This window comes from Eucalyptus grandis, chromosome 2 (genome assembly GCF_016545825.1).
Source record: "Eucalyptus grandis isolate ANBG69807.140 chromosome 2, ASM1654582v1, whole genome shotgun sequence".
NCBI classification, from domain to species: Eukaryota; Viridiplantae; Streptophyta; class Magnoliopsida; order Myrtales; family Myrtaceae; genus Eucalyptus; species Eucalyptus grandis.
The window spans coordinates 40,943,601-40,957,748 of NC_052613.1; the positions used below are offsets into that span (position 1 = coordinate 40,943,601).

Sequence of the window (14,148 nt, forward strand, 5' to 3'; positions counted from 1 at the left end):
CGACGACTCCAAGATCTACACACCTATCTTCTTTCGAACTTATGTTTCAAGCCCATGTGCTTTTGTGAGCTCGTGCATATTGTAGAATAATCCAAATCAAAAGGCAATAAAGCGGTCCTTCACCCGCGACAAGGCCCAAGTGAGGCTAGCCTCGCCCGAATCTGGGAGAAGCCACCTTGCTCGTGACCCTCGCCAACCACTACAAGGAATCCAATGAGGAAGAAGAGGAAAAAGAAAATTAAAAGGAAAGATTAATTAAAAAATTAGAAAAATTAAAAATAAAAATAAAATTGTCGTGCCAACATTAGTCAAACGGTCGACGTCCACATTAGTGCCGGCCGATCAAAATTAATCGGATGAATTGAATTGTTATCAATGTAAAAAATTTATGATTGAATTAATTTAATTAAAATATTTACAATTGAATTAATATCAATACTATATATTTAGGGCTTTATTGATCATTTTTCATAGCTATCGCATCAACAAACAAACAAACGGAGAAAATTATGGAGATGCAAGTGCCTTGAGCGCCGGCCGACAGAAGCACGTGATCATCATCTTTTAACGAAAAATGAATGATTGGATAGCCTCATTGATGACATGGAAGTGATAGGCGGTAATTCCACTAGGGCATCTACTTTCGGAAAAGGATGGATTCTCCCTTTTTTTCTTTTGTATGTGGGCTTACGGTAAAGCGCCAGTGAGAGCATTAAATTCCAAAAAAAGAAAAAAGGCCTATTGACTTTATGTCTTTTGTCGGTGCTTAAATCATGTTACTGTGTTGTCGTTATACTTAGACAGCCGAAAATGACTGAAGTGCCATATTAGATCAATTCGACAGGACTTAGCAGAAATCTTTTATTGTATTTTTTCTGATAAGTTTAAGATTACATTGATTCAATTAAAGAGTTTATACCTTCATAGTTTCAATCGTTATAACAATTTTAGGATAGATTGTGTAATTATCTTGAAGACATGACAATTTAGGTTTTTCAATCCCATGATCGTGCTCAACTCAATACAATATATATGCTTGCATTAGACTTGATTCAACTCTAATGGCAAAAACTAAATTACAGTGTAAAGCTTTACAATCCATCTCTATTTCTGATAAAAAAAATTCAAAAATAATGATTTTTTTCTTCTTTTTTTTTTTGGTAAGTATGATTTTTTTCTTTGTCCTTAGTAAAATCCTTTAAATTATTGACAAGGCTTGCAAGTCACATGACTATGGTATTACAAAATTTGACACCTTTGACACTTACTCCATATCACTAGGTCCAAATATATAAAAGAGGAAGTGAAGTGCTTTTTTATGTATGTAAAAATATCGATCTTTCTAGAACCGGCCCTTTATTTAAAAGTTGTTTTTCATATACAATTAAACTGATATTTGTAACAAGAAACTTATAGAGCTTAAAGTTTTCAATTAGGATATGCCTTCTCTTTTAGCTCCAGCAGCCCAATCAGGTTGAAATCCACTACTTGAGCCAACATTGCAAATGCCAAGAACTTTGTATAGTGCGATTCTTTCTATGATTATCTCACTATAGACTAAATAATTATTAGATCTCTTCCAATAGCCATTCTTACACCTTGTGCACATAGCGCAGTAGACACATGTTCCCCAAAATTATTAACCACGCTTCCAAGTGTTTACAAATAATCATTCGCATAGTTTGTCTCTCACCTAGACAATTGCATTCTCTCTTTGTACAATCACTTCTTCCATGTGTATACAAATATTTTTGGCACCATTGCTAGCTTTTAGGATCAATACTTAGTAAAGAGATAGATCTCAAGAACGCTTGATGTGCTTCAATTTTTCTTGTTGCAGGCACTTGATGGCAAGCTCCGTTTAACTTGTGGTTTGTCCTTATAGGCCTCCATAAACAACTCTGTGATTCAACTGTTTCCTCACCGTCCCATATCATTTGATTGTTTTACTCGTATAACCACTACTTTTTTTTTCATGACGTGTTGTCGCGACCACCTTCTACAACTCTCAACCATTTCATATTCACATATCAAAGAAATGACCTGCTCAGAAACTTTATTTAGAAAAAATCCTAACTATTAAACCGCATCACTGACCTCCCTCCTCTTTTTCTTTAAGGTAGCAATTTTACGTTCATATGAAATATCCTAATTAACTACTCCTGGTCAAACATTCCTATTTGGCTCCTTTGTTTCAACCATCCGATTTGAGTTGAAACGCAGAATGAGTTTCATTTTCATCACATGAAAAAGGAACTTTAAGAAAGAGTAGTTAGAGATCATCAGTAAATGAAAAAAAAATCGAAATGATAAGGAGAGGGAGTAGAAATTGGAGCTTACAAATTCAGTACAATGCTGCGAGACCTACTATACTGTTGGCAATTTATTTGCCATACTTGTAAAATTTCAGAGAATGTGGTTATTCACTATTTCATTTCAAAGTCGGTAAATTTCCAATGGTGTCGTTAAGTTTGATAAGTCATCTAACAATCAAATTGACGGTCATGCTTTCTTTTAGGGACTGTACTGGATATTTTGGTTGGCCGGATCCGCCTCTGTGGGGACCAGCTAACATTAATAAAAAAAGAGAAAAAAGGTGAAAAAGTCAAAGCAAAAAAGAAGAAAAGAAAGATGGGCGGCTCGTGCGCGGAGTACAGGAGAGAGGACAGAGAGAGGGCACGCGGAGAAGATAGAAACCATGTAGTTGACATTTGATTAACTGAAGAGAGATTTGGTGTTTCAGTTTACTTATTGTTATCGGACCAATGAAGATGTCATTGACAGATAAAGATGCATTCAGCTTGATCTCTTTCATTTTATTACCCAATTGTGTTTTCTCGTTTTTCTCTTCTTTTTCTACTCCTTTTTCAACTTTTTCTTTCCTTTCCTTCCATGAGAAAGTTCCAAAAGTTTGGATAAGCTAGGGGACAAGGTCAGGTGGTATCAAAATAAGTGGAAGAGCCTCAGTAATCCAGAAGAAATGTCATCGTTCAGTTTGTTATTATTTAAAAAAGTTCTTTTCAATGTTTCATGCGTTGCAAATAATTTGCTCATCATATGTAAAGGATGTAGTCTTAGAGCATAGGTCACGTGGTCCACCAAGTTAACTGGGGTGGAGTAGAGTTATTTTCTTCTACTCATTTAACTCGTTACATAGGATTTCTCTCTCTCTCTCTCTATTTTTATTTTTGATAACTCATACCATACTTTTACTCAATCATCTATGATATACATGAAAACTTACTAGTTGAATCTCGATAAGTACCAATATAGAAGGTTTTGAGGTTGTGATCTATAAAATTTGACCTGATGAGACGTCTGTAGGCATGTACAATTTTGAATAGAAGAGAAATAGCAGGTCAATAAACAACAAAAAGGAAAAGAGGAGAGGGAAGGCTTTGTCTACTTGATGTCACTAGAAAATTTTAATTGGATGATTTGTAGTCAATAGGACGAGGCTTTGTGAACCTGAAACGTGTTTTCATGAGTAATTCATTGAAAAACCATACCTTCTGCAAAGCATGGCCATCCAACCTAGTGTTTGATGGGTAGGGTGGTTATTTAGTTTAGCATTGTCTAGGCCTGGTACTTTTTCGATACTATGACATTGTTTCTCATTTTCTTTTCCTTTTTCTTTTATTGTGTCATGAGGAAGATTATATTTTAAATGGATGTCAGACCCATAAAATATCCTATTAACCTCATGTACCTAGTGAGGTTTGAGCTAAAACTCGGTTTGTTGGTACCAACATGAATTGTTTGCAGTGGTTAGTGAGGAAAACCGAACTTATGTTGTGCATGTTACCCCCACACATTTTTCTATTCCTTAAGATTTTCTATTCTAAAAAAAACAATGGAAATCTAATTGGTGGATGATCTATTTGTACATCCTCCCTACTTTTGGGCAGTTTGAAAGTCACTTAAAATAGGAATTAAAGTAGTCGATCACTCCAGAATTTATTTTTCAATCGTGAAGATTTTATTTCAGGTAGAGTGTAAAGTCAATTTCTGCCACTCTTTTGAATTTTGATTCGTAGGTTGACTCTTGGCTTTAACTTCCACAATAATTTAGCCGATTGTATGCTTGAAAAGTTCTTAATTTCGCTGGATTGGGAACAGATTAGTTTTCATCAAAATTGTGAAATACCTATGAAACATATTGTTTCATTATCCTTCTTGTATAACTATGCTAAATAGAAAGGGGAAAAGGAAGAGGGAAGGCTTATCTATTGATTTATAACTAGCCTTGGTCAATTTCTGGTAATAACATGTTTATCTATCTTGGAAGCTTTTATCTAAGGCAGATTAGGCACCAAGCACGTAGAATATCTTATTTATCTCATGTAGCAGGTATGGTATGAGTTAATGACCAGGGGGATGTTGCTTCGATATGAAAATGTTTGCATTTGGTGATGTGAGAAATTCCCACGAGATTTATATTTTTATATGATACTGGTTCCTTTTATATATAGATCATTTATCGTATTTCCATCTCAACAAACGCAGTTGGACCTATATATTTGACTTTCATAAGTATCTTTCGAGAAATTTAGAAGAGCCTCTATCTGTGTTCTTGCACATAGTATTCATTGACAGAGATTAAACACAACTGGTTGGTTTGATTGCATAATTTTATCATCTTATTCCTTTTTTCAAACTTTCTTGCAAGATTGATTGCAGTTTTATTTTTCAGGAGTCGTGCTTCGATTGGATATGTTCATGATTCGGAGGAGGCTTGTGAAATTGTGAAGACGACTCGCATCATACTTGTCAACATGTAGGGATGGAACTATCATACATTTTTAGTGGGTCAATGCCCTAAAGACAGTAAGATAAGGTATTTCATTTAACAAAAAAAGTATAAAGATGCGATCGAGCTATTTATTGATTTGAAGTAGTTTTTCTACGCAAAGTCTGACTTGAAATCAACGCTTTGACATTGAATCGTGAATGTGAACAAAATTCGGTTTCAAATCCCTATGCTCAAGCTCAACTCAATATAGTATATACGGCTCGAAATCGAACTCGATTCAACTCCATTATTAAAAGCTCAATTCTACTCATTTAACTTGTTACGTAAGATGTTTCTTTCTATTTTTCCTAATCATATACTATACCTTCTGCATAGCCTGGTCATGCCATTCGATTGCTTTATCTTCCGACTCTATCAAGCCTCGTGTTTGATTGGTGGTGTGGTCGTCTAGTAGTGCAATGTCTAAGCCCGATAATTTTTTTATAATTGTTTATCTTTTTACTTTTCTGTTTTTTGCGTCATAAAGAAGTTTATAGTACATGGGAAAGACAAAATACTGATTTTGATTTCTTGCAAGTTAGCGCATGGTCCCTTAGAGGGCAACAAGGCTAAGCCTAATTACATCGATGAACAATGGAAGTTACTAAGAAGGCAATGTGGGGTTTCATTAGGCGTCATCAGTTGGATTTTATTTCTTTAGATAAACCATAAGGATCCCATCCCACTGCTCCTTTTGCTCTTCCAATTTCCATCTTTTGGCAATGGAAAACAGTAGCCACAACAAAACCGATATAAATTAAGGAATCGTTAGCTAGATCCTATGAGAAACAATTGATGTCGTCTCATCCATTGATCGTCAAACTCTCAAGATTATATGTCACAATCGCACTTCCATTCACTCACGGAACACTTCCTGGATATGTCCTTCCTCGGCACTTCATTTCGAGTTGGGATTAATAGTTCCCCAGTACAGATTGGAGTACGAAGCCCACCCAAAAAATCAAATAAAATAATCCGTTCTATTTTGCCAGTATCACTAGCTGACTTAGTTCCGATGACTCTCTTCAGAATATGAGGCAATAATAGAGCAAATATGTCAAACGGTTCTCCACCAAGAGCAAGGACTCTTTTATTATGTTGGATTGATTGGTCGATTTACGACATTTTGTATAGAAATTACGAAAAAATGCAAATAATTATAATTCGTTATAATTCAAAAATTTATTTATTGATGACCATAAAACTGCTCATGTATTATAAGAAGAAATTCGAAAAAGCCTCTAACACAAAAGTTATTCATTGCATCGAATCTCCAACATTGTATAGTAGATTAGACGATCTATCACCATGCATTATTCAAGTTTCACACTCAAACATAAATACAAGCTTCTAAATTCATAAGCATTCAATAAGATAAGAAAGACTATTGTAATTTATGTCTCATTTATTGTCTAGATTAGACAAGCCGGTACTCTTCCATGCTTGCACTTCTCACCCCACCAGCCATTGCCACCCCAACACTTCGCCGCCGCCTCCGCCGCTGCCTTTGCCTCCGCCGCCGCCGCCTCCCTCGCCGCCTTTGCCTCCGCCGCCGCCTTTGCCGCTTCCTCCCCGCCGCCTTTGCCTCTGCCGCCGCCTCCACCGCTTCCTCCCCCGCCGCCTTTGCCTCCACCGCCGCCTCCCCGCCGCCTTTGCCCCCGCCCCCGCCTTTGCCACCCCCGCCTTTGCCTCCCCGCTGCCTTCGTTGCCACCCCCGCCTCCGCCGCCGCTACCGCTGCCGCCGCCTCCGCCTCCGCCGCCTTCTCCACCGCCACCTCCGCCGCCGCCTTCACTCGCCTCCGGATGTAGTAGAAAAGGAAACCACAAAGCATGATGACAACAATGACTACACCAACAATAACCAACGTTGGAATGTTATTGTCATCGGATGATACGGAATTCGGATCGATCCATCCCAATGGAGGAGGAAAGTTCTGGAAACTCGGATGAATTTGTGGATAGTTACTATTCTCCATCAAGAAAACTCTATGGGGGTAGTTCAATGCGAGCGGTGAGTCTACAAACATATTATGAAGCATCAATCCGAGAGCCAATTTACTCTTTTATCATGATGAATTGATCATATGGTCCGAGCGCGAGATTGAAATGATTCAAGATGGAATTCAGCGAGATATAATATGAGTGGAAGTAGGTGCTTGCACATATACCTTCACAAGAAGAACCAAGAAAATCGGTGAATGATGTTGCGCCAATGCTTACATGATTTGCAAAGAAGTGAGAATTTTTGCCTGGTGGAGCATAGCCCTATATATGCCCCGCGCCGCTACCTCCCTCACAGGGTGGGTTGGGTAAGTGTTTTAATCAATGCATCACCTGTCTTTTTTGAGGGTGTAGTGTAATAATTGAAGCATCTGGACAAATAGTTGGGAAATTTTATTCACGTGCCAAAGATCGTAAAAATTATCAAAAGAATCATAAATCTATTATAATTGTACTAATTAAATTATAAATATTTTTTAATCAATTAAGTGCTAAATATTTTATATTTATATCAATTCAATTTGTCCGATCAAAATTGGCTACCCAACACTAAAATGAACACCGTCGGTGCTTGACGTGGATAATTTTTAATAATATTTGAATATTTTTTCGATTTGTATTCCTATTTTTCTTTTTATATTTTTTTTTCCTTTTCTCTTTCTTTCTTTTTTTTTTCTTCACTCCCTTCTTCCTTCGGCTGGTTGCCAGCGACCACTAGAAATGAAGCTCCAGGAAGAACAGGACGAACTTCAACTACTGTCTAGGCTCGATCAGGTCTTCATGTGTGATGGTCCGGAGCTGGGATTTAGGCCCATTGAAATGATATACATGTTTGACTATTCTGACTATTCACAATCTAAGGTGGTAAGATTTTGGTGAAGGGCCAAGAAAAACAATCAGGTCTGAAATGAGAAATTATTATATGCTCTACAAAACGTGTGACCCAATATCATCTTGATCGTTAATCCAATAGATCTCGCTATGGCCCCCGGGATCAATTGTTGAACTGGTTTCGACATGAGATTTATAGAACATACAATAACATTTCATGCACAATGGGGTTACAGACGTGACCTAAAAAATAAATTCACTCTACTATCCAAAATAAAGTCCAGAAAAACTTATTTTAGAGCCGACCTGCTAAGGATATAAGAGACCCACTGCCAATTTGTTTCTATTTCGAGTATTGTAAAAACGTAGGAAAATGTTCTAAAATCCTCCTGAACTTAAACTGTCTTAGATGGACACATCAAAAAGTCACTAATCTCACTCCTCGTGTTGGTTCATTCTTGCCTACATCTCTCTTATATGGTCATGGGACTCATGTCCGAACAATACTAAAAAACAGCCATGTCGCCAGCTAATTAGAACGATGGAATTAAACGATGAAACGTGGGGAAAACGACGTAATGGCAAAGTCCGTCGTCTTGTCACAGTCGGCCACGATCGTGTGTGTTTAGAATCTTATCCTTCGGACTTGATTCGCCATCACATCATTTTTAACCCCCAACTTTCGGACTCTTGGGTCTGTTGCTACCCCTGTGTCGCAATAATGATCCAATGCCACAAGAAAAGACCACTAGATAGATCCGACAAATGCATAAATTGAATCTAATAAAAAATCAATTCAAATTGACATATTTTATTCATTTTGACTCATTTTCATACAATAAAAATCAACTTACTCATACACGACCTCACTCATATTTGACTTGACCTATATATATAAAACACTTCCATATTTAACCTAATTTAAGAAAATTCATACTCAAACTAAAGTGAGAGTAATTTATGAATTTAATTAACACCCATATTATTTTAAGTTTAAATCATTCATATAATTAAAAAAAAAATAGACTTATAGCCCATTTTAATAGGTCTCTCATCAAATAAACATGATATCCTGACATTTATGGAAAATTGTCCCAATTATGTCACATTGCATATACATGTAAGAAGGAAGATTGGGACATCTCCCAAAAATCAAGTACGTCATCGACATTGCATCAGTTGAGAAAAGAGCAAGAAGAACCATAAATTATATGTTCAATTCTACTTGATTCAAATGGGATGTTGCCTGCCTTTGGGGAAGGACATACATGAAACGCAATAACCAAAATGCACAGAAGACTAGCGACTAATAGTCACTAATAAAGATATGGAAAAACACATAATGGAAAGATTGTGTTGGATTCCAAAGAATTGATAATGTTCAAATACCACCGAAAGAAAAAGGCATCTTTTGTGTCAAGACCGCTCTCCTTTCTCAAGATAAAGTTGACAGTGTCCTCCACAGTGTCTAGGACCTGCATAGGTAAACATAAAAGAGTTCAATTGGGGTAAGCAATTTTTGGATGCACTTTTAATCTTGGAAAATTTGGAGAGAAGACATATTCCCCATAAAAGTTGCTTTCAATTGGGCATATTTTGGAAATACTGACATTTTGCTAGGCTGAAGAAGGAAAAGGTTCAGTCATGTTTCATCCAACCAATTTAGAATTGACCGATCACCCAAAGTAGGGAAAATTCCAAATAAGGATTTGAAATGGACCAATTTTCTCAAATAAGAACCCAAAATTAATTTTATGCCAGATAAAGACCTAAGGTGAACCCATTATCTCAAATAAGGATTCGAAGTAGTTGAATCAATTCCAAATAAGAACCTAAGTTTGCTAGTCAACTAAATATTCGTCGGCCATCAAGCATGTAACATTTCTAACGACAGGAGTTTGGGCAATTTTGTCCAAAAAAGTTATAAGGAAAAGGGAATTCCAAATAAGGATCTGAAGTAGATCAATTTTCTCAAATAAGGACTTGAAATTAACTTTATGTCAGATAAAGACCTAAAGTGAACTCATTGTCTTAAATAAGAACCCGAAGTGGTTGAATCAATTCCAAATAAGAACCTGAGCTTTGTCGGCTATCAAGCATGTGACAATTCTGACGATGGAAGTTTGGACAATTTTGTCCAAAAAAATTATAAGGAAAATTCACAAATCCTAAAATAGCAAAAAAAAACCATAGGTTTTCTACGGTCTTCCCGTTCCTTGTACCCGTCCCCTACAAAGTCAAAGACCAAAAAGTTCTCCCCATTCCTTGTACCTATCCTTCACAAAGTCGAAGACCCAAATTCTCCACCTATTGAAGCACGCATTAAAAAACAAGAAGAAAACCATTTCTTTGTTTGTTTGCGGAGACCCAAATTCTCCGCCAATCGAGCAAGGCGAGGAGCGACGAGAATCGAGTCACGATGACAACCAAGCAGCGATTTGGTTGAGGAATAGCGAGGGAGAAGAAAGAAGAAAACGTAAACATCTAAATAAATAACCTAAACTTAATTAATTTAGAATTTTCCATTTTTTTACAATCACAAATTTCTAACAAAATTGCCCCTATTTTAATCGATGGAAAATGTTTGCTGACGAGCTAAGGTCTTTAATAGAAATTAACTTAATTACTTCGGATTCTTATTTGACACAAAATTCACTTTAGATCATTCTTTGAAACAATTAATCCACTTCGGGTCCTTATTTGACACAAAGTTCACTTTAGGTTTTTATTTGAGAAAATTGATTCACTTTGGGTCCTTATTTGGAATTTTCTCCCCAAAGTATAGCAAATCAAGGTACATAAGTATGGGAGGATTATCCACGCTGACAGCTCAAAACCACTTGAGGCCATGTTTGGTTCATTGCTCTGGAATCATGAAAAGGAATCTCAATCTAAGCAATCGAATTCCTAGATGTGGGGTTCATTCTCTATTGTCCGGTTTCAATATACAAATGGAGGGAGAAACGTCAGATGTGAGATGCAAAGTGAGGTAAAAACATGTCAGAAATGGAATGTGAAATATTTCTCCAATCCACATATCCAAAGTGGCTAATGAAAAACTAGGGATAGAAACAGAATGAAGAACCACATACGATCCCCAACAATTTCCCGATTATTGTCATCTAAAATGATCATACAATTCACACAAGCATTTCACAAACACATTACATATAGCTCCTCAAGATATTGTGAGTCAAGCATTTCACACATAATCTGCAACAATGAAGATAAAGCCATTCCCATGTAACTTCTGTTAAATTAATGTCTCAAATTTGAATTCGTATAACGATTTGATGAATCGAATTTATTGATAAAGATTTCTCAAGTAGATTTTAAATTGGATGAATAAGCCCTTCTTTTTTTGGATTCCTTATATTTGCACAAAGGAGTAAATAAAATAAAGAAAAAAAATTAAGGGTTATCTACTCTCTCTTTTTTTTTTTTTTTTTTTGTACATGCAGAAGAAGGCAGAAGAAGAATTGATATTGGAGAAAAGAATCCAAGGTGGGGCAAAGTCAAAGTTTTGATTTTGGGCACACACACAATATAAAAGGCATGTTTTCAGCGGAAAAGGAAAGTGAAGCCCTACAAAAAAAAAAAAAAAAAAAAAGCCGCACATCCACACGTATAGACGCCGTACAACCCTTGAAGAGGTAGAGAATGCGAAGCTATACATACGTGGATTGGCGTACATAGAGCATTTTATTTTGACCTTGAATGCGCGGTACTTTGAGCTTGAATGCACGGAAATTTTGTGCAGTAAATTTATGTTCAAGTGAATTGTTTATTTATAAACATTTTTAGTTTGGACTTAAATCTAGGTGTGGGAAACACTCAAGCGTGTGAGAGATTGTAAACTCTAATTCTCCAATTATAATGGATTATTTGCTACTAGTTCTCCCCGTGGACGTAGATACTAATACTCGGACCAAACCACATAAATTTCCGATGTCCTTATTATTTCTCGTTTATTTCTCTAATGATTTTGCGTTAACATAAATTGCAAGATTCGATCGTGTTCGAGTATTATATTCCAACAACTTCAAACTACTTCACAGCTGTGATATTCTTATCCTTATTGTTTTTTGAGTCAAAGACCCAATCACGAGAACAAATGGAGTGAATGCAACTCAGCCAAGTGTGTTAATGGAACTTTATATCCCCACCCAAGCCAATGTGATGTACGTAGTGGCATCTCCATTAACAGACCACACAAGTTTCACAATAGCGAGAGAGAGAAATAATTTCACCTAGTAGAGGAATGTGAGGGCCATGGAATCAAGAGGCAGGCGAAACTCCCATGGAAGGATTTGAAGATGATGAATGGAGAGAGAGAGAGAGAGAGTTCTGCCTTTCTAGGATTTGAAGATTTATGAATCTCAAGAGTACTAAGCGTGTTGGGTTCATGAATGTTTTTTCCTCCTAGGAATCCCAGTACCACCTCTACCCGAGCAATCCAGTTTTGCATTAGGAGTATCCATTAACTAGGCACTTTGATTATATGATCATAAATCCATCTATAGATGAGCTGCAATAGCATTCCATTTCATGTTTATTACTCCAAGGTGAACCGAACAAGGCCTAAGTGATTACACGATATACCATACTTCTGAATGTTTTCATGGTGGAATCAATGATCTGCAGTCTCAACCATGACTTTCCAGAGGATCATGTATCTAAAATCTCTAAACCAAAGAAGTGAACATGCACATGATTCGCTTACTTAAGAACCTACCATCAACTCACCCCAACGTACATGCAAGGAGAGATGAGAGAGACAGATAGTTAGTACATGCATACGCACTCTTCCATGTCTTTTCAATTCATATAATATAATATAGGTAGTGCATTTCCCTAGTTTCCAAGAAGAAAGCACATGAGATGAAAGATATTAGATGTGTTCTTTGATATCCACGTACACGTACAAGATGTGTGCATTCAATAAAGTCCAATTTCACAGTTTTGAACCTACTAAATTGTGTACCTATAAATAATTCTTGTACAGGAGAATTCTTATTAAGCTAATAATACACATGCACAATATTTTATTTCGTGATCCCAGATTTTAATAATCATGAGTGAGATAGATGAAAAAAGCAAATGTTATCGAAAATGCTCAGTCCCGATTTACATTAGCGTGCCACATTTCTCATTGGACATTGGTCATGGAGATAATCCAACAAATCCTTACCTATTTACCAGTTGTTTAAAAGGTGTGTGGCCCTGTATGACCTGCAAATTATCTTGGTCAAAATATGAGAGAAAAACGAAACAAAGTAGTTCTGGACCTTATAACAAGCAAAATCGTGAGGGCAAGCAGATTTTGTAACACAAGAGATGAACTACCTGTGAAGGTAGAATGTTGACTCCTAGTAGTTGACCTAAGCCCTGGGCTCTTTTGGATTCAGAAAAGCCACCTCCTGCATCAGCCATTGCTATTAGCAGTGTGCAGTAAACATTAATTATCGCTTCGTCAGGAATTAACAAGTGAAATTAATTATTTCAAGGGAGTAACCTATTATATGATTATAGGTAAGGGCATCTCAAAAGGCGTCACATATTCAAATTGCTTGAATGACTTAAACATAAGATAGCGGCAATCTCAAAATCATCAAAACGATTACTGTTAGATCTTAAAAGTACCAATACTTGCTGAAAGTGAATAATCAACCACAATAAGCGTATGATGCCCAGGATGCAACTTGAAAACTTTAGTTTGACCATCATATCACGGCACTCACCGGTGATGACTCTATAGGAACGGTCACATTCGCTAACACACATCGAAAGTGAGAAATGTAATAGTAAAGGTTACTAACACATTTAAGCAATTTCGAACACTCACCATTTGTTAAGAACACGAAAGGTATCTTCAAATTTCCTGAAAAGATGTAGAACATAAAGTAAGTGATAGCAGTTTACAAATACCAGATACGAATCTCGATATCCGCCGCCCTTTACTGTCCATCAGAAATTTCGGTAGCAATCAGTTCGCAACGTAGAACATTGGAAGACAGATGAAACAGCACGATCGCCAGCATGAGACAAGCCTCGCAGGTATATCAGCAAGCGATGGCGAAAGCTTTAGCAGAATCGTCGTACAATCTCCTCAGCGCGCGGGGAGAACCGCGGACGGGAGTGTGACCGAGGAGGACCACGCCGTCGATGTCGAAGGCGATGCCAAACGAAGGCCTGCACGACGAAACCACGTTTGTCGATTCGATCACGGACTAAAAGAAGAAGAAGAGAAAAAGAGAACATCGGAGAATATCACGAGCGTAGTCGAAGCATGACCGGAACGCACCGATCCGATTGCGAGCTAAGCCGCGAAAACAAGCGCGAGGCGAGCGGGGACGGCTGCTTTCTGCCACGACTCCGCGAGGCGATGGTGAAAAGCCGGTGCCTCATTTTCCTGTTCGCGGTGAATCGCTTCGGGAGATCGAGGAGCTCGAATCGCCGGAGATGAAGCTCCAAGAAGAACGGAACGAGCTTCAACAGTCCATAGAGAATAGAGGAGAGAGAGA

The 14,148-nt window shown here is 37.3% G+C and overlaps 1 protein-coding gene across 1 annotated transcript in view; it reads right to left on the minus strand.

Moving 5' to 3' along the window:
* Positions 1-14,148, minus strand: part of LOC120286215 (uncharacterized CDP-alcohol phosphatidyltransferase class-I family protein C22A12.08c-like) — a 38,184-nt gene extending 24,036 nt beyond the window's left edge. Inside the window, exons 1-4 of the mRNA XM_039306035.1 lie at positions 13,929-14,148; positions 13,553-13,816; positions 12,971-13,044; positions 12,816-12,856 (exon numbers count right to left, since the gene is read on the minus strand). Of these exons, the coding sequence (XP_039161969.1) occupies positions 12,816-12,856; positions 12,971-13,044; positions 13,553-13,592 (155 nt within the window). The 5' untranslated portion in view covers positions 13,593-13,816; positions 13,929-14,148. The remainder of the gene's footprint in view (positions 1-12,815; positions 12,857-12,970; positions 13,045-13,552; positions 13,817-13,928) is intronic.